Raw genomic sequence first — 20,477 nt, forward strand, 5'->3', positions numbered from 1 at the left:
GAGGAAAAGGAAAGGGAAAGAGAGGAGCGGGAGGAAGAGGAGGGACAAGGGAGGAGGAGGGAGAGAAGGAGGAGCGGGAAGAGGAGGAGGAGGAGGGAGAGAAGGAGGAGTAAGAAGAGGAAGAGGAGGGACAAAGAAAGAGGAGGAGCGGGAAGAGGAAGAGGAGGAGCGGGAAGAGGAAGAGGAGGAGCAGCCCGCAGGCCACGCGGTTGCCCCGCTCAGGCCGCAGCTGCCCCGGCTCCGCCGGCATCGCCCGCCCGGCAGCCGCAGGTGAGCGGGGAGCGGCAGCTCGCCCCGGCGGGGAAGGCGGGAGCCCCGGAGCGGGGAGAGCGCCGAGGGGCGATGGCGGAGCCCGGGGACCCCCGGCAGGCTGGAGGGGTGGGGGAGGCCGGGGAGGAGCGGGCTCCGGGCCCCCCGAGGCTGGAAGGGGGGCGCTGCCTTGTGCAGCCGCGCTCGGGCAGCGGCACCATCGAAGGCAGCGCGCCCAGCCCTTGTTCTCCCCCAGAGCAGCATTTCCCACTCCCCAGCCTCGGCCCGATGCAGCAGCAGCAGCAGCAGGAGGAGGAGGAGGGGGCGGCGAGGAAGAGGAAGATGGCCCGGGAGCCCCAGGCAGGTGAGGAGGAAGTCAGCGCCCCTTTCCCCCTCTGTGCTGCTCCGTGTCCCAGCCCGGCACGGCCCCCGGCTGCAGGACAGCCCCGCTGCCACCGCCGTCCTGCCGGGGACGCGCTGCGGGGATCTCCTTGCCCTTGCCTGGGGCCCGGAGGCAAATCCCATCCTCTCCTTGTCCTTCCTCCCCCAGAGCAGGAGCCGGGCGTGGAGAGCAGGGAGGAGAAATGCCCGCGGCAGAACCTGCTGGAAGAGGCCCTTTGGAGCGGCTCCGCGGCGCAGGAACCCAACGGGGAGGAAAAGCCCCGGAGATGCCTCGCGAGGAGGGGCTGCGAGCGCAGATGGCGGGGATCCCAGGGGGAAAGAGCCAGCCCGGGCCGGGGAGGCGGCCGGAGCTCGGAGCTGGGGCTCCACGAGCCGCTCCAGGATGGGGAGAAGCCCCACGAGTGCTCGGAGTGCGGGAAGAGCTTCAGGCGGAGATCCGAGCTGGTCGTCCACCAGAGGATCCACAGCGGGGAGAGGCCGTACGCGTGTGGGGAGTGCGGGAAGGGCTTCAGGTCGAAGTCCAGCCTGAACGTCCACCAGAGGATCCACACTGGGGAGAGGCCCTACAAATGTCCCCAGTGTGGGAAGGGCTTCAGAGAGAGCTCCAGCCTGAACGTCCACCAGAGGATCCACACCGGGGAGAAGCCGTACGCGTGTGGGGAGTGTGGGAAGAGCTTCAGTTCGGGATCCCAACTGAATGTCCACCAGAGGATCCACACCGGGGAGAAGCCGTACGCGTGTGGGGAGTGTGGGAAGGGCTTCAGGTCGAAGTCCAGCCTGAACGTCCACCAGAGGATCCACACCGGTGAGAGGCCCTACAAATGTCCCCAGTGTGGGAAGAGCTTCAGAGAGAGCTCCAGCCTGAACGTCCACCAGAGGAGCCACACCGGGGAGAGGCCCTACAAGTGTGGGCAGTGTGGGAAGAGCTTCAGAGAGAGCTCCAGCCTGACTGTCCACCAGAGGGGCCACACCGGGGAGAGGCCCTACGAGTGCCATCAGTGCCAGAAGAGGTTTGTGAGCAGCTCTGAGCTTCTCAAGCACCAGCGCGTTCACTCAGACGAGAGGCCCTTCCACTGCCCCGACTGCGGGAAGGGCTTCAACCGGAAGTCCGCCCTCACCATCCACCGGCGCATCCACGCCGGGGAGAGGCCCTACAAGTGTCCCCGGTGTGGGAAGAGCTTCAGCACACGCTCCAGCCTGATTGTCCACCAGAGGATCCACACCGGGGAGAGGCCCTACAAGTGTCCCCGGTGTGGGAAGAGCTTCAGCACACGCTCCAGCCTGATCGTCCACCACAGCATCCACACGGGAGAACGGCCCTACGAGTGCGGGCAGTGTGGGAAGAGCTTCAGGCAGAGCTCCCACCTGATGGTCCACCAGAGGATCCACACGGGGCAGCGGCGTGGATCCACCCTGGGCCGGGGAGGTGGCCAGAGCTCGGAGCTGGGGGTCCACAAGCAGCTCCACGATGGGGAGAAGCCAACCAAGTGCTCGGAATGCGGGAAGAGCTTCAGTTGTAAATCCTCCCTGCTCTACCACTCCAGAATCCACACGGGGGAGAGGCCCTTCAAGTGTGGGCAGTGTGGGAAGGGCTTCGTTTCGAGCTCCGCGCTGGTCAAACACCGCAGGATCCACACGGGGGAGAGGCCCTACAAGTGTGGGGAGTGTGGGAAGAGCTTCAGTTCGAGCTCCGCGCTGGTCAAACACCGCAGGATCCACACGGGGGAGAGGCCCTACGAGTGTCCCCAGTGTGGGAAGGGCTTCAGGACGAGCACGTGCATGATGAAACACCGGAGGAGCCACACCGGGGAGAGGCCCTACGAGTGCGATCAGTGCGGGAAGAGGTTTCACACCAGCCCTGGTCTCCTCAGGCACCAGCGCATCCACACGGACGAGAGGCCCTTCCGCTGCCCCGACTGCGGGAAGGGCTTCAGGGCGAACTCCGCCCTCGTCACCCACCGGAGGATCCACACCGGGGAGAGGCCCTACGAGTGTGGGGAGTGCGGGAAGAGCTTCAGCGAGAACTCCAGCCTGACTGTCCACCAGAGGATCCACACCGGGGAGAGGCCCTACAAGTGTGGGCAGTGCCAGAAGAGGTTTGCGAGCAGCTCTGAGCTTCTCAAGCACCAGCGCGTTCACTCAGACGAGAGGCCCTTCCGCTGCCCCGACTGCGGGAAGGGCTTCAAGCACAACTCCGACCTCACCATCCACCGGCGCGTCCACACCGGGGAGAGGCCCTACGAGTGTCCCCGGTGTGGGGAGAGCTTCAGCACACGCTCCAGCCTGATTGTCCACCACAGCATCCACACGGGAGAACGGCCCTACGAGTGCGGGCAGTGCGGGAAGAGCTTCAGCACAGGCTCCAGCCTGATTGTCCACCAGAGGAGCCACAGCGAGGACAGTCCCTACCAGTGTGACCAGTGCCAGAGGAGGTTCCAGAGCAGCTCCGCTCTCCAGAGCCACTGGTGCACGCTCTCAGGGGAGAAGCCCTTCCGCTGCCCCGACTGCAAGAGGGGCTTCAAGCGCAGCTCCTACCTCGCCAAACACCGGCTCAGCCACGCCGGGGACAGGCCCCAGCCGTGTCCCCAGTGTGGGAAGATCTTCACCAGGAGCTCCCTCCTGGCCAGGCACCAGTGGAAGCACCACTGAGGGCATCCCCCGAGCGCGGGAAGAGCTCCGTGCGCCGCTCCAGCTCCGTCCCCCGCGGGAGGATCCGCGCTGGATGATCCCCGGTGGGCAGAGCCCCGGTGATCCGTGTTGGGAAGACACCTGCCTGGGGGGCTCCGTGTCCTCCCGGCTCCCCGTGGGCACCTGGGCACATCCGCAGGCCAACATCAGAAATCCGTTGTGCGGAGAGCAGATTTGTCAACTTTTGACCCTAGAAAAAACTCACTTTTTCCTTCTTGTGGTGGTCTTAAGCAACACTGGATAGCCTTGGAGGTCTTCTCCAACATAAATCCATCATTTTGTTTCTCTCTGGCCCACGGGCATCTTCCACGGCGAAATGGAGTGGGATTGGGGCAAAACCCACAATTTTGGAGGCAGTGGGGTGGAAAACCCTCCAAAAAAGGTTCTTCCCGCCCGTCCAAGCACGTGGATGCTCTGCCAGCGGGGACACGTTGATCTGTTCGTTTTGGTTTCGGAATGGAAAGGTTCCTGTTCATCCCTTTGACAGCCCTGGAACTGGGAGAGAAATAAAAACGTTGGTCTGAGGCATGGATAGGGACATGTGGGGACATGGACATGGATGGAGACGTGGACATGGATGGAGACATGGACATGGATGGGGAGATGTGGGGGACATGGACACGGACATGGACATGGACATGGATGGAGACGTGGACATGGATGGAGACATGGACATGGATGGGGAGATGTGGGGGACATGGACATGGATGGAGACGTGGACATGGATGGGGACACGTGGACATGGATGGGGACATGTGGGGACATGGACATGGATGGAGACGTGGACATGGATGGAGACATGGACATGGATGGGGAGATGTGGGGGACATGGACACGGACATGGACATGGACATGGATGGGGACATGGACATGGATGGGGACATGGACATGGATGGGGACATGTGGGGACATGGACGTGGATGGGAACATGGACATGGGTGGGAACATGGACATGGGTGGGGACGTGTGGGGGGACATGGACGTGGATGGGGACATGGACATGGATGGGGACATGGACGTGGATGGGGACATGGACATGGATAGAGACATGGACATGGATGGAGACATAGACATGGATGGGGACATGGACGTGGATGGGAACATGGACATGGGTGGGGACATGTGGGGGACATGGACGTGGATGGGGACATGGACATGGATGGGGACATGGACGTGGATGGGGACATGGACATGGATGGGGAGATGTGGGGGACATGGACATGGGTGGGGGACACATGGGGGACATGGACATGGACATGGATGGGGACACGGACATGGGGACATGTGGGGGACATGGACATGGATGGAGACGTGGACATGGATGGGGACATGGGGGACACGGACATGGACATGGACATGGACATGGATGGGGACGTGGACATGGAGGGGGACATGGACATGGATGGGGAGATGTGGGGGACACGGACACGGACATGGACATGGACATGGACATGGATGGGGAGATGTGGGGGACATGGACATGGATGGGGACGTGGACATGGAGGGGGACATGGACATGGATGGGGACATGTGGGGACATGGACATGGAGAGGGACATGGACATGGAGGGGGATGTGGTGGGACATGGTCATAGATGGGGACATGGTTGGACATGGACATGAATGGGGACGTGGACATGGAGGGGGACATGGACATGGATGGGGACATGGTGGGACATGGACATGGAGAGGGACATGGACATGGAGGGGGACATGGTGGGACATGGTCATAGATGGGGACATGGTGGGACGTGGCCATGGATGGGGACATGTGGAGGACATGGACATGGATGGGGACATGGTCATAGATGGGGACATGGTTGGACATGGATGGGGACATGGACATGGATGGGGATGGGGACATGGTTGGACATGGACATGGTGGAACACGGTCATGGACATGGACATGGTGGAACACGGTCATGGATGGGGACATGGTGGGACACGGCCGTGGATGGGGACATGGTGGGACATGGACGTGGATGGGGACATTGCCATGGATGGGGACATGGTTGGTCCAGATGGACACCAGACCATGGGTGCCAGTTTGGATGGACACCAGTCCAGATGGCCACCAGACCACGGGTCCCAGCCGGACACTGGTCCAGATGGACACTGGTCCAGGTGGACACCAGACCATAGATCCCAGCTGGACACTGGTCTGGATGGACACCAGACCATGGGTCCCAGATGGACACTGGTCTGGATGGACACCAGACCACGGGTCCCAGCTGGACACCTGTCCGGATGGACACCAGACCATGGGTGCCAGGTGGACACTGGTCCAGGTGGACACCAGACCGTGGATCCCAGTTGGACACTGGTCCAGGTGGACACCAGACCATGGATCCCAGCTGGACACTGCTCTGGATGACCCCTGGTCCTGCAGCCCCCAGCCCAGATGACCACCAACGTGACCACACCCTGGCCCACCCCACTGGCCCACCAGCCCATCCCAGTAGCCCAACCCCCCCCCAAACAAAAAAAAAAAAAACCCAGATCCAGAACATCACCTCCGGGTGGCGCCTGCAGAGCCAGGGGGAAACTGAGGCACGCGCTGACAGGTGGCAACTTCAGCACCCACCTCCCAAAAATGTCACCTCAGCATCCCGAGACCCTCAAGTGTCACATCGTGGAGGGGGGGGGGGGGGGGACCTCCAGGAGCCACCTCCAGCCCTTCGAGGGGTGTCGCCGGCGGTGGTCGCGGGTGTGTCCCCAGCGGGGAGAGGCGACATCACCTCCCCGAGGAGGAGGAGGAGGAGGAGGAGGAGGAGGAGGAGGAGGAGGAGGTGAGGGTGTGACTGAAACTCCTGCCCGGTCACATGGGGAAGCCGCGGCAGGAACCGGGGCCGAGCGCGGGCGCAGCACCGGAGGTACCGCGGGGGTGGGAGGGGGGGGGGGGACGGGACCTCCAAAAAAACTCCCCCAAAAAAGTCACCTCGGGGGGATGCTGCCGGGGGGGGGGGGGGGGCGCAGCATCCTCGGGGGGACCCCAAAAATTGTCACCTCCTCCCCCCCCCCCATGGCTGTAGGATGTGGCCACCCCCCCCCCCCCCCCACACCCCGCTTTGGGGTGACAAATTGGCGCGCGCGGCGGTGACAAAAAAAAAGCGCAGGTGCCACCTCGGGGGTGGCACAGAGAGGGGGGGGGTCCTGCGGTGCCACCGAGCCCCCCCCGCCCCTGCGGGTGGGGGTGACAAAGTGGGGGGGGGGGGGGGGTCGGGGGGGGGTCCCCAAAGTGCGGGGGGAGCGGGGGATGGGGGAGGGGAAGCGCGGTTGGGGCGCGACGGAAACGCCTCCGGTGCCGCCCGCGCCCGGGGCTGGCGGGGCGCCTGTCACCCTGTCACAGTGTCACCCTGTCACTGTGCTCCCCTGTCACCCTGTCACAGTGTCACCCTGTCACTGTGCTCCCCTGTCACCCTGTCACAGTGTCACCCTGTCACCGTGTCACCCTGTCCCCCTGTCACTCTGTCACAGTGTCACCCTGTCACTGTGCTCCCCTGTCACCCTGTCACCGTGTCTCCCTGTCCCCCTGTCACAGTGTCACTGTGCTCCCCTGTCCCCCTGTCCCCCTGTCAGAGTGTCCCCCTGTCCCCTGAGTCCCCCTGTCACAGTGTCACCCTGTCCCCCCTGTCCCCTTGTCACCCTGTCACAGTGTCACTGTGCTCCCCTGTCCCCCCGTCACAGTGTCACCCTGAGCCCCTGTCCCCCGTGTCCCCCTGTCCCTCCTGTCCCCCTGTCCCCCCTGTCCCCCTGTCACCCTGTCCCCCTGTCACAGTGTCACCCTGTCCCCCTGTCACCGTGTCACCCTGTCCCCCCTGTCCCCTTGTCACCCTGTCACAGTGTCACTGTGCTCCCCTGTCCCCCCGTCACAGTGTCACCCTGTCACCGTGTCCCCCTGTCCCCCTGTCCTCCTGTCCCCCTGTCACCGTGTCCCCCCGTCACCCTGTCCCCCCTGTCACTGTGTCACCCTGTCCCCCTGTCCCCTTGTCACCCTGTCCCCCTGTCCCCCGTGTCCCCCTGTCCCTCCTGTCCCCCTGTCCCCCTGTCACCCTGTCCCCCTGTCCTCTTGTCCCCCTGTCCCCCAGTCACCGTATCCCCCTGTCCCCCTGTCACAGTGTCACCCTCTCCCCTAGTCACAGTGCCCCCCTGTCACTGTGTCCCCCTGTCACCGTGTCCCCCGTGTCCTCCTGTCCCCCGTGTCACCGTGTTTCCCATGTCACCCTGTCCCCTTGTCACCGTGTCCCCCTGTCGCCGTGTCCCCCTGTCCCTCTGTCCTGTGCCCCCCCACTGCCCCCAGATCCAGCCCTATGAACCCCCCCAAATTCAGCTCCCCCATCCCCCAACCCCAAATCCACCCCCTAAACCCCCCCAAAACTGACTCCCCCCACTGCCCCCAACCCCAAACCCACCCGCAAAACTGACTCCCCAACCCCAAATCCACCCCCTAAACCCCCCAAATTCAGCTCCCCCCATCCTCCCAACCCCAAATCCACCCCTTAACCCCCCCCCCAAATGATTCTTCTCATCTCCCCAACCCCAAATCCACCCCCTAAACCCCCCCAAAACTGACTCCCCCCACCCCCTCAACCCCAAAACTGACTCCCCCCACTGCCCCCAACCCCAAACCCACCCTTTGAACCCCCCCCAAAAATCCCTCTCCTTCCCTCCTCCCCCCCCCCCAGATGGAGGTGGAAGCCCCCCCGGCCACCCCCGAGCCCCCCGCCCTGCTGAAGACCTACAAGTGGCGCACGGGAGGGGACCCCGAAAAGAGCGGGGGGTCCCCGGGGAGCCGGCGCTGGGCGAGGCTGCAGGGCTGGAAGCGCTCCTACAGCCACCCCGACACCGAGGGCGACAGGGCTGGCGACAGGGGTGGCGACAGGGCTGGCGACAGGGCTGGCGACAGGGGTGTCCCCAAGGCCAGCGCGCGGCGCTCGCTGTTCCGGAGGGCGTTTTCCGCCCCCTCCAAGGCACCCAAGGGTGCGGGGGACACGAGGGGACAGCGGGGGACAGCGGGGGACACGAGGGGGACAGCGGGGGACAGCGGGGGACAGCGGGGGACACGAGGGGACCAGGCCACCCCTGCAGCGGTACCTGCGCGCCGTGGGCAGGAGGGGACGCGGCGAGAGCGGAGCCAGGGCGGAGCTGGATGGGGCAGGTGAGGGGTTTGGGGTGAGGGGGGGTTTTTTGGGGTGATGGATTTATGGGGTGAGGGGGTTTGGGGTGCGGGGGTTTGGGGTTAGGGGGTTTGGGGTGAGGGGGTTTGGGGTGCGGGGTTTTGGGGTGCGGGGGGGGGTTTGGGGTGATGGATTTATGGGGTGAAGGATTTTGGGGTGAGGGGTTTTGGGGAGAATGGTTTTGGGGTGCGGGGTTTTGGGGGTGCGGGGTTTTGGGGTGCGGGGGTTTGGGGTGAGGGGGTTTGGGGTGATGGATTTATGGGGTGAGGGGGTTTGGGGTGTGGGGGTTTGGGGTGAGGGGAGGTTTGGGGTGAAGGGTTTTGGGGTGCGGGGTTTTGGGTTGATGGATTTATGGGGTGAGGAGTTTATGGGGGGAGGGGTTTTTGGGGTGCGGAGGGGTTTGGGGTGCAGGGTTTTGGGGTGCGGGGTTAGGTGCGAGGTCTTGGGGTGCGGGGTTTGGGGTGAGGGGTTTATGGGGTGAGGGGTTTTGGGGTGCGGGGGGGTTTGGGGTGATGGATTTATGGGGTGAGGGGGTTTGGGGTTTTGGGATGCAGAGGGGTTTTTGGGGTGATGGATTTATGGGGTGAAGGATTTTGGGGTGAGGGGTTTTGGGGCGATTGTGGCCCTTGGTGTCACCTCACCCATGGTGGCACCTCCATGTCCTTGGTGTCACCACACCCATGGTGACACCTCCATGTCCTTGGTGTCACCTCACCTGTGGTGGCACCTCCATGGCCACGTGTCCCCCCCCGTGGGTGACAGTGACCCTGTGGGCAGCCACCCCCCGTTCTGTCCCCTCAGTGACCCCCCTGGGGACATCCCCGCCGCCGGTGGCCCCGGTGCCACCCGATGCCACCGTGTGGGACGTGTCCCAGTTCTCGCTGCTGGACGGACACCTGGTGCCACTGGGCAGGGACGAGGAGGTGAGCGGGGACATCGGCAGTGTCCCCAGGGTGGCAGGGTGCCACCTCGGGGTGTCCCCTGGGTGGCACTCGGGGTGTCCCCAGGGTGGCACTGGCAGTGTCCCCTGTCGGGTGGCACTCGGGGTGTCAGGGTGTCCCCAGGGTGGCACTCGGGATGTCCCCAGGGTGGCACTGTCAGTGTCCCCAGGGTGTCCCCAGGGTGGGTGGCACTCGGGATGTCCCCAGGGTGGCACTGTCAGTGTCCCCAGGGTGTCCCCAGGGTGGGTGGCACTCGGGATGTCCCCAGGGTGGCACTGTCAGTGTCCCCAGGGTGTCCCCAGGGTGTCCCCAGGGTGGGTGGCACTCGGGGTGTCCCCTGTCGGGTGGCACTCGGGGTGTCCCCAGGGTGGCACTCGGGGTGTCTCCAGGGTGTCCCCAGGGTGGGTGGCACTCGGGGTGTCCCCTGTCGGGTGGCACTCGGGGTGTCCCCTGTCGGGTGGCACTCGGGGTGTCCCCAGGGTGGCACTCAGGGTGTCCCCGGGGTGTCCCCAGGGTGGGTGGCACTCGGGGTGTCCCCAGGGTGTCCCCGGGGTGGCACTGGCGGTGTCCCCTGTCGGGTGGCAATGGTGGTGTCCCCAGGGTGGGTGGCACTCGGGGTGTCCCCAGGGTGTCCCCAGGGTGGGTGGCACTGGCAGTGTCCCCTGTCGGGTGGCAGTGGTGGTGTCCCCAGGGTGGGTGGCACTCGGGGTGTCCCCGGGGTGTCCCCAGGGTGTCCCCAGGGTGTCCCCGGGGTGTCACCGGTGGCCCTGGCGCTGTCCCCAGGCGCGGTGGCGCGGTGGCGCGTCCCCCCCGGCTGGCGGTGCCACCTCCGAGGCCACCGAGCCTCCGGCGGGCGGGAGGGACCCGGGTGAGGACACGGGGGGACACCGGGAACTGGGGGGACTGGGGGGCACTGGGGGACACTGGAAGGGACTGGGGGATACTGGGATGGACTGGGGGGTACTGGGATGGACTGGGGGATACTGGGGGGGCACTGGGGGGCACCGGGAACTGGGGGTACTGGGATGGACTGGGATGGACTGGGGGGCACTGGGGGGCACTGGGGGCAGTGGAAGGGACTGGGGAATACTGGGATGGACTGGGGGGGTACTGGGGGTACTGGGATGGACTGGGGGGCACTGGGAACTGGGTTATACTGGGGGGCACTGGGAGGGATTGGGATGGACTGGGGGGCACTGGGGGGGCACCAGGAACTGGGGGTACTGGGATGGACTGGGATGGACGGGGGGGCACTGGGAACTGGGGGGCACTGGGGGATACTGGGATGGACTGGGGATACTGGGATGGACTGGGGGGTACTGGGGAGCACTGGGGGGCACTGGGTTATACTGGGAGTACTGGGTTATACTGGGAGCACTGGGCTATACTGGGCTATACTGGGTTATACTGGGAGCACTGGGCTATACTGGGCTATACCGGGTTATACTGGGTTATACTGGTTTATACTGGGCGCTCACTGCCCCCCCAGGCCCGGCCGAGCGCAGCCCCCGCAGTGAGACCCCCCCGAGCTCCCAGCTCAGCAACGTCAAGGTGGGACAGCGCTGGCACTGTCACCTGTCACTGTCACCTGTCACCTGTCACCTGTCACTGTCACCTGTCACCTGGCACTGTCACCTCTGTCACCTCCCCTGTCACTGTCACCTGTCACTGTCACCTCCTCGTCACCTGTCCCCTCTGTCACGTGTCCTTGTCACTTGTCACTGTCACCTGTCACTGTCATCTCTGTCACCTGTCCCTGTCCTTGTCGCTGTCACCTCCCCTGTCACCTGTCCCTGTCACCTGTCCCTGTCACTGTCCTTGTCCCCTGTCCCCTGTCACCTGTCCCTGTCCCCACCCCTGTGTCCCCTGTCACCTGTCGCTGTCCCCACCCCTTTGTCACCTGTCACCTGTCCCCACTCTTGTGTCCCCTTTGTCACCTGTCGCTGTCCCCACCCCTGTGTCCCCTGTCACCTGTCCCCACCCCTGTGTCCCCTGTGTCACCTGTCGCTGTCCCCAGGGGCTGCTGTGGAAGAGGCTCCTCCGGGACAGGAAAAGCCGCGGTGGCACCAAAAGCGACCCAGGGGTGGTGACAGTCCCCGAGGGTGACAGGTAGGGGCCACTCCTGTCCCGGTGACACTGCTGTCCCCTTTTGGGGTCCCGGTGGCCCTGCTGTCCCCTCAATGTCCCTTTCTGGGGGTCCCGGTGACCCTGCTGTCCCCTCAGGCTCCCCTCAATGTCCCTTTTTGGGGGTCCCGGTGGTCCTGCTGTCCCTTTTTTGGGGTCCCGGTGACACTGCTGTCCCCTCAATGTCCCTTTTTTGGGGTGCCCTGCTGTCCCCTCAATGTCCCTTTTTTGGGGTGCCCTGCTGTCCCCTCACTGTCCCTTTTTTGAGGTGCCCTGCTGTCCCCTCAGTGTCCCTTTTTGGGGTGCCCTGCTGTCCCCTCAGTGTCCCTTTTTGGGGTGCCCTGCTGTCCCCTCAATGTCCCTTTTTGGGGTGCCCTGCTGTCCCCTCAGTGTCCCTTTTTTGGGGTGCCCTGCTGTCCCCTCAGGCTCCCCTCAGTGTCCCTTTTTTGGGGTGCCCTGCTGTCCCCTCAGTGTCCCTTTTTGGGGTGCCCTGCTGTCCCCTCAGGCTCCCCTCAGTGTCCCTTTTTTGGGGTGCCCTGCTGTCCCCTCAGTGTCCCTTTTTGGGGTGCCCTGCTGTCCCCTCAGGCTCCCCTCAATGTCCCTTTTTGGGGTGCCCTGCTGTCCCCTCAGTGTCCCTTTTTTGGGGTGCCCTGCTGTCCCCTCAGTGTCCCTTTTTGGGGTGCCCTGCTGTCCCCTCAGTGTCCCTTTTTTGGGGTGCCCTGCTGTCCCCTCAGGCTCCCCTCAGTGTCCCTTTTTTGGGGTGCCCTGCTGTCCCCTCACTGTCCCTTTTTGGGGTGCCCTGCTGTCCCCTCAGGCTCCCCTCAGTGTCCCTTTTTTGGGGTGCCCTGCTGTCCCCTCAGGCTCCCCTCACTGTCCCTTTTTGGGGTGCCCTGCTGTCCCCTCAGGCTCCCCTCAGTGTCCCTTTTTGGGGTGCCCTGCTGTCCCCTCAGTGTCCCTTTTTGGGGTGCCCTGCTGTCCCCTCAGGCTCCCCTCAGTGTCCCTTTTTTGGGGTGCCCTGCTGTCCCCTCAGGCTCCCCTCAGTGTCCCTTTTTTGGGGTGCCCTGCTGTCCCCTCAGGCTCCCCAGCCGCAGCGCTTCCCGCGACTCCCTGGTGCCACCGCCCGAGCTGGACCTCAGGGCTGCCAACGTCGTCGTGCGGCCGCTGCACGGCAGCCTGGTGGGCGAGCGCTTCTGCTTCCAGGTACGGCCCGGGGGGCTCGGGGGGCACGGGGGGCGCCTGGAGGGGCACCCAGGGCACCCCAGGGACCCTGAGGGGGCACCCGGACCCCAAAAAAGGGCACCCAGAGCCCAGAAAAGGGCACCCAGGGTACCCCAGGGACCCTGACAGGGCACCCCAGGGACCCTGAGGGGGCACCCAGAGCCCAAAAAGGGCACCCAGACCCCAAAAAAGGGCACCCAGGGGACCCTGACGGGGCACCCGGACCCCAAAAAGGGCACCCAGAGCCCAAAAAGGGCACCCAGAGCCCAAAAAAGGGCACCCAGGACACCCCAGGGACCCTGACAGGGCACCCCAGGGACACTGACGGGGCACCTGGACCCCAAAAAGGGCACCCAGAGCCCAAAAAAGGGCACCCAGGGCACCCCAGGGACCCTGAGGGGGCACCCAGAGCCCAAAAAGGGCACCCAGGGCACCCCAGGGACCCTGAGGGGGCACCCAGAGCCCAAAAAGGGCACCCAGAGCCCAAAAAAGGGGCACCCAGGGCACCCCAGGGACCCTGAGGGGGCACCCGGACCCCAACAAGGGCACCCAAGGCACCCCAGGTACCCTGCCGGGGCACCCGGATCCCAAAAAGGGCACCCAGAGCCCAAAAGAGTGTCCCTGTCACCCTCAGTGTCCCTCAGTGTCCCCTCAGTGTCCCCTTGCTGTCCCCATCACCCTCAGTGTCCCCTGGTGTCCCCTCATTGTCCTGTCACCCTCAGTGTCCCCTGGTGTCCCTCAGTGTCCCCTCAGTGTCCTGTCACCTTCAGTGTCCCCTCGGTGTCCTGTCACCCTCAGTGTCCTGTTACCCTCAGTGTCCCTCGGTGTCCCCTCAGTGTCCCCGGTGTCCCTCAGTGTCCCCTCAGTGTCCTGTCACCTTCAGTGTCCCCTCGGTGTCCTGTCACCCTCAGTGTCCTGTTACCCTCAGTGTCCCTCAGTGTCCCCCAGTGTCCCTCGCTGTCCCCTCAGTGTCCCTTGTGTCCCCTCAGGTGATCACGCCCGAGGGCAGCCGCTCCTTCGGCTGCGCCTCCCTGGCCGAGCGCGACCGCTGGATCGAGGAGCTGCGCCGGACAGCCCAGCCCAACAAGGTGGGGACACCTCGGGGACACCCTGGGGACACCTCGGGGACACCTCGGGGACACCTCGGCGACGCCCTGCCACCCCCAGCCCCCTCATCGGGCTCTCCTGTCCTTGGGCTGGGTGGGGAAACTGAGGCATGAACTGCCCGGCACGGAGCATCCTCAGTGTCCCCCATGTCCCCTCCTGGCCTTGTGGCCCTTCTTGTCCCCTCCTCCATGTCCCCTCCGTGCGTCCCCTTGTCACCATGACTGCCACCCTGTGGGACATCCCCCTTGTCCCCTTGTCCTCTTGTCCCCTCGTCCCCTTTGTCACTTTGTCCCCTTGACCGCCACCCACATCCCCCTTGTCCCCTTGTCCCCTTGTCCCCCTTGTCCCCCTTGTCCCATTTGTCCCTTTTGTCCCCTCTTGTCCCCACTGTCCCCATTATCCCCTTGTCCCCTTTGCCCCTTTGTCCCTTTTGTCCCCTTTGTCCCCTTGTCCCCCTTTGTGCCCCTTGTCCCCTTTGTCCCCATGACCCCCTCTCTCATCCCCTTTGCCCCTTTGTCCCTTTTGTCCCCTTTGTCCCTTTTGTCCCTTTTGTCCCCTCTTGTCCCCATTGTCCCCATTATCCCCTTGTCCCCTTTGCCCCTTTGTCCCCTTTGCCCCTTTGTCCCTTTTGTCCCCTTTGTGCCTTTTGTCCCCATGACCCCCTTGTCCCCTTGTCCACTTTGTCCCCCTTGTCCCCTTTGTCCCCTTGCCCTCATGGCCCCCTTGTCCTCTTTGTCCCCTTTGTCCCTTTGTCCCCCTGTCCCCTTGTCACCATGACCCCCACCTACATCCTCCTTGTCCCCTTTGTCCCCTTTGTCCCCTTTGTCCCCCTTGACCCTTTGTCCCCTTGTCCCCATGACCTCCACTCACATCCCCCTTTGTCCCCTTTGTCCCCTCCTGTCCCCTTTGTCCCCTTGCCCTCATGGCCCCCTTGTCCCCCTTTGTGCCCCTTGTCCCCTTTGTCCCCTCTTGTCCCCTTTGTCCCCTTTTTCCCCTTTGTCCCTTTGTCCCCTTTGTCCCCATGACCCCCTCTCTCATCCCCTCTTTGTCCCCTTTGTCCCCTCTTGTCCCCTTTGTCCCCTTTTTCCCCTCTGTCCCTTTGTCCCCTTTGTCCCCTTTGTCCCTTTGTCCCCTTTGTCCCTTTGTCCCCTTTGTCCCCTCTTGTCCCCGTGTCCCCCACCCCACCAGGACAGCTGCGAGCGCCTGGAGCTGGCGCTGACCCTTTGGGTCTACGAGGGCCGGGACCTCCCCCCGCGGCGCCGCCTCCGCTGCCACCTCCAGCTGGACGGCGCCGTCTTCGCCCGCACCACGGCCAAGCCGGCCGGCGCCGACGGACAACTCTTCTGGGGCGAGCTCTTCCAGTTGGCCGCGCTGCCGCCGGCGCGCGCCCTCACCGTCGCCCTGTGCCGCGACGACCACCCCGACTGGCAGCCGGTGGCCGCCGTCACCATCCCGCTGGCCGAGCTGGCGGCGGCGCGGCAGCCCCTGGAGCGTTGGTACGCCCTGAGCGGCGCCGGCGGCGAACGGGCGCCGGCGGTGCGGCTGCGCGGGCGTTACCGCGAGGTGAGGGTGTTGCCCATCGTGCGCTACAAGGAGTTGGCCGAGTTCATCACCTTCCACTACCGGGAGCTGTGCGGCCGCCTGGAGCCGGCCATCGCCGCGCGGCACAAGGAGGAGCTGGCCGGCGCTTTGGTGCGCGTCCTGCAGAGCACCGGCAAGGCCAAGGTGGGGCGGGGTTGGGCACGGGGGGTGGGGTTGGGTTGGATGGGTTGGCTGGGTTGGGTCGGCATGGGTTGGGTTGTATGAGTTGGGTTGGACGACGATGAGATGGGTTGGATGAGTTGGGTTGAGTGAGGATGGGTTGGGTTGGGTTGGGTTGGGTTGGGTTGGGTTGGATTGGATTGAGTTGAGTTGGGCTGGGTTGGGTTGGGATGGATGCATTGGATTGGATTGGGTTGGGTTGAGTTGCGTTGGGTTGGGTTGAGTTGCATTGGGTTGGATTGGGTTGGGTTGAGTTGCGTTGGGTTGTGTTGGATTGGGTTGGGATGGATGCATTGGGTTAGCTTGGGTTGGGTTGGGTTGGGTTGAGTTGGGATGGGTTGAGTTGGGATGGATGCATTGGATTGGATTGGGTTGAGTTGGGTTGGATTGGGTTTGGTTGAGTTGCGTTGGGTTGTGTTGGATTGGGTTGGGATGGATGCATTGGGTTGGATTGGGTTGGGTTGGGTTGAGTTGGGTTAGCTTGGGTTGGGTTGGGTTGGGTTGAGTTGGGATGGGTTGAGTTGGGATGGGTTGAGTTGGGATGGATGCATTGGATTGGATTGGATTGGATTGGGTTGAGTTGGGTTGGATTGGGTTGGATTGGATTGAGTTAGGATGGATGCACTGGGTTGGATTGGGTTGGGTTGGGTTGAGTTGGGTTGGGTTGAGTTGGGTTGGGTTGGGTTGAGTTGGGTTGACTTGGGTTTGGTTGGGTTGAGTTGGGATGGATGCATTGGGTTGGATTGGGTTGAGTTGAGTTGAGTTGCGTTGGGTTGGGTTGAGTTGAGTTGGGTTGACTTGGCTGGGATTGGGTTGAGTTGGGATGGATGCATTGGGCTGGATTGGGTTGGGTTGAGTTGGGTTGACTTGGGTTGACTTGGGTTGGCTTCGATGAGTTGGGACAAGACTGTAGACATGGAAAACACCACTCGGGAGATGCCAGGAGATCCGACGTGGGTTGACCCGGTCATTTCGGGGTCACGGGTGCCACCGAGCCCTTTGGGGCCACGGGTGCCACCAAACCCTTCCCCACGCGTCCCCGCAGTCGTTCCTGATCGACCTGGGCGTGGCCGAGCTCGACCGCTTCGATGACCACGAGGCGCTGATCTTCCGCGAGAACACCTTGGCCACCAAGGCCATCGACGAGTACATGAAGCTGGTGGGGGCCAAGTACCTGCAGGACACGCTGGGTACGCCGAGGGGACACGGGGGACATCCCGGCGGGTGGCAGGGGGCAGGACACCTCGGGTGGGACTGGACACTGGGGGCTGTGGGACACCCCTGACCATCCATGAGGACATGGTGGTGACCTCTTGGTCACCTCATGGGTTGTGGGACACCTGTGACCACCCATGGGGACATGGTGGTGACCTCTCGATCCCCTCATGGGTTGTAGGACGTCCCTGACCATCCATGGGGACGTGGTGGTGACCTCTTGGTCACCTCATGGACTTTGGGAGACCCCTGACCACCCATGAGGATGTGGTGGTGACCTCTCGATCCCCTCCATGGACTTTGGGACACCCATGAGGACGTGGTGGTGACCACTCGATCCCCTCATGGGTTGTAGGACGTCCCTGACCATCCATGGGGACGTGGTGGTGACCTCTTGGTCACCTCATGGACTTTGGGAGACCCCTGACCACCCATGAGGATGTGGTGGTGACCACTCGATCCCCTCATGGGTTGTAGGACATCCCTGACCATCCATGGGGATGTGGTGGTGACCTCTCGGTCACCTCATGGACTGTGGGACACCCCTGATCACCCATGAGGACGTGGTGATGACCTCTTGGTCACCTCATGGACTTTGGGACACCCCTGACCATCCATGAGGATGTGGTGGTGACCTCTTGGTCACCTCATGGGTTGTGGGATACACCTGACCATCCATGAGGACATGGTGGTGACCTCTCGATCCCCTCCATGGACTTTGGGACACCCGTGAGGACGTGGTGGTGACCACTCGATCCCCTCATGGGTTGTAGGACATCCCTGACCATCCATGGGGATGTGGTGGTGACGTCTCGCTCCCCTCATGGACTTTGGGACACCCCTGACCATCCATGGAGACGTGGTGTGGGTTCCTCACGTCCATCCCCACCCCGGTGACCTCTCGGTCCCCTCACGGGCTGTCCCCTGTCCCCAGGGGAGGTGGTGGCCCAGCTCTGCAGCTCCGAGGAGAGCTCCGAGGTGGACCCCAGCAAGTGCTCGGGGCCGGAGCTGTCCGAGCACCAGCAGCACCTGCGGCAGGTCTGCGAGGAGACGCTGCGGCGCATCGCCGACGGCTCCGAGTGAGGGACACCTGGGGGGACACCCGGGGTGGCACCGGGGCCAGGAGAACCTGGGAGAAGCTGGGACACGGGGGTGGGGACAGGGACAGGATGGGCACCAGGGGTGGGGTTGGGGACTGTCACCATCTTGGGGTGGGTGACAGCATGGACCTGGGGACAAAGATGGGGACAGACAGGGGGATGGGCTCCATCCTGGGGTGGACATGGTGGTGGGCACCAGGATGGACTTGGGGACAAGTTTAGGGACAGACATGGGGGACAGGGATGGGGATGGACACCAGGATGGGCTTGGGGACAAGTTTGGGGACAGGGATGGGGACAGGGATGGGGATGGACACCAGGATGGGCTTGGGGACAGGGATGGTGATGGACACCAGGATGGATCTGGGACAAGTTTGGGGACAGGGATGGGGACAGGGATGGGGATGGACACCAGGATGGACTTGGGGACAGGGATGGGGACAGGGATGGGGATGGACACCAGAATGGACCTGGGGACAAGTTTGGGGACAAGGATGGTGGTGGACACCAGGATGGACTTGGGGACAGGGATGGGGACAGGGATGGTGGTGGACACCAGGATGGACTTGGGGACAGGGATGGGGACAGGGATGGTGGTGGACACCAGGATGGACCTGGGGACAAGTTTGGGGACACGGATGGAGATGGACACCACCCACCCTTGGGCCCCACATGGAGATGCTCACAAAAACCACTTGGTGCCGACCCCAGAGGTGGTGCCACCACACCCCCCCCATCACCCCACGGTGGCACCGGCAGGTCCCCGGTCCCCACCACGGTGTCCCTGCCCAGGTCCTTCCCGGCGGAGCTGGGCGAGGTGTTCGCGGCGTGGCGCGACGAGTGCGCGGCGCGCGGCAAGGCGGCCATCGGCCAGCGCCTGGTGTCGGCCTCGCTCTTCCTGAGGTTCCTCTGCCCGGCCATCATGTCCCCGAGCCTCTTCGGCCTCGTCCAGGAGTACCCCGGCGAGGCCACCGCCCGCACCCTCACGCTGGTGGCCAAGGTCATCCAGAACTTGGCCAACTTCACCACGTAGGTGGCCGTGGGGATGGGACGGGGACGTGGGCTGGTGGGGACATCCCATCTGTGCTCCGTGGAGGGTCATGGGGCAGTTGGGTTGTCCCCAAGTTTGGGTTGTCCCCAGTGCACCACGGGGCACTTGGGCTGTCCCCAACATGCCATGGACAGTTGGTTTGGATGGTCCATGCTCCTGAAAGTGGCCTTTGACCATGACCATGGTGGTGACCCCAGACCATGGTGGTGACCTATGACCATGGTTGTGACCCATGACCATGATGATGACCTCTTGACCATGACGTTGACCCATGACCATGACTCCAGACCTTGATGATGACCCCTTGACCATGACGATGACCCATGACCATGACGATGATCCCAGACCATGGTGGTGACCTCTTGACCATGACAGTGACCCATGACCATGACAATGACCCATGACCATGACGATGACCCCAGACCATTACGGTGACCCCAGACCATGCTGGTGGACCATGTGACCGTGACGATGACCCCTTGACCATGACGATGACCCCAGATCATGGTGGTGACCTCTGACCATGATGGTGGACCATGTGATCATGGTGGTGACCCCAGACCATGGTGGTGACCTCTTGACCATGACGATGACCCATGACCACGACGTTGACCCATGACCATGACAATGACCCATGACCATGATGATGACCCCTTGACCATGACAATGACCCATGACCATGATGATGACCCCTTGACCATGACAATGACCCATGACCATGGTGGTGACCCATGACCATGATGACAACCCCAGACCATGATGATGACCCCAGACCATGGTGGTGACCCCTGACCATGATGGTGGACCATGTGACCATGGTGGTGACCCCTTGACCATGACGTTGACCCATGACTATGATGACAACCCCAGACCATGCTGGTGACCCCAGACCATGGTGGTGACCCCTGACCATGGTGGTGACCCCAGACCATGATGGTGACCCCTGACCATGCTGGTGGACCATGTGACCATGGCGGTGACCCCAGACCATGATGGTGACCCCTGACCATGCTGGTGGACCCCAGACCATGGTGGTGACCCCTTGACCACGACCATGGCGCTGACCCCAGGTTCGGCGAGAAGGAGCCCTACATGACCTTCATGAACGACTTCCTGGAGCGCAGCTGGGCCACCATGACCGAGTTCCTGCAGGCCGTGGCCACCCCAGAGGCCAGCGCCCACATGGCCACCTACGATGGCTACGTGGACCTGGCCCTGGAGCTCGCCACGCTCCACCTGCTGCTCTGTGACATCTTCTCCAGCCTCGACCAGGTGCCACCACCCCTCTGGCCACCTCCTTCTTCGTGGGTGTCCCCCGGGCCACCCGTAATGTCCCCGTGGTGTCCCTGCAGGCCACGCAGGAGGAGCTGGAGCCGCTGCCCACCATCCTCAGGGCCATCAGGGAGGGGACACCTGTCCCCGTGTCCGTCCGCCTCAGCTCCACC

The 20,477-nt window shown here is 63.7% G+C and overlaps 2 protein-coding genes across 4 annotated transcripts; both read left to right on the top strand.

The window, feature by feature from the left end:
* Nucleotides 1-193: 193 nt before the first annotated feature.
* LOC128821328 (zinc finger protein 665-like) lies at nt 194-3,863 on the top strand. Of its 3 annotated transcripts, none has more exons than XM_054002299.1 (3): nt 195-270; nt 511-613; nt 800-3,863. In XM_054002299.1, the coding sequence occupies exons 2-3, from the start codon at nt 538-540 to the stop codon at nt 3,298-3,300; spliced, it is 2,577 nt and encodes an 858-aa protein (XP_053858274.1). In that variant the 5' UTR covers nt 195-270; nt 511-537; the 3' UTR covers nt 3,301-3,863. The 3 variants fall into 3 exon arrangements, with proteins under 3 accessions (XP_053858272.1, XP_053858274.1, XP_053858273.1); XM_054002298.1 differs by having other exon boundaries at nt 209-270; nt 506-613; XM_054002297.1 differs by having other exon boundaries at nt 194-613.
* A 4,160-nt stretch (nt 3,864-8,023) lies between these two features.
* Nucleotides 8,024-20,477, top strand: RASAL3 (RAS protein activator like 3; the record flags this gene model as incomplete). Its single annotated transcript, XM_054002358.1, has 14 exons — nt 8,024-8,308; nt 8,427-8,520; nt 9,317-9,438; nt 10,240-10,324; nt 10,946-11,007; nt 11,474-11,565; nt 12,657-12,780; nt 13,788-13,886; nt 15,094-15,630; nt 16,712-16,856; nt 17,816-17,960; nt 18,774-19,010; nt 20,103-20,304; nt 20,385-20,477. Coding segments are annotated over exons 1-14 (2,322 nt in total), but the record flags the coding sequence as incomplete, so codon positions are not given.

Source organism: Vidua macroura, chromosome 39 (genome assembly GCF_024509145.1).
Source record: "Vidua macroura isolate BioBank_ID:100142 chromosome 39, ASM2450914v1, whole genome shotgun sequence".
Taxonomy (NCBI): domain Eukaryota; kingdom Metazoa; phylum Chordata; class Aves; order Passeriformes; family Viduidae; genus Vidua; species Vidua macroura.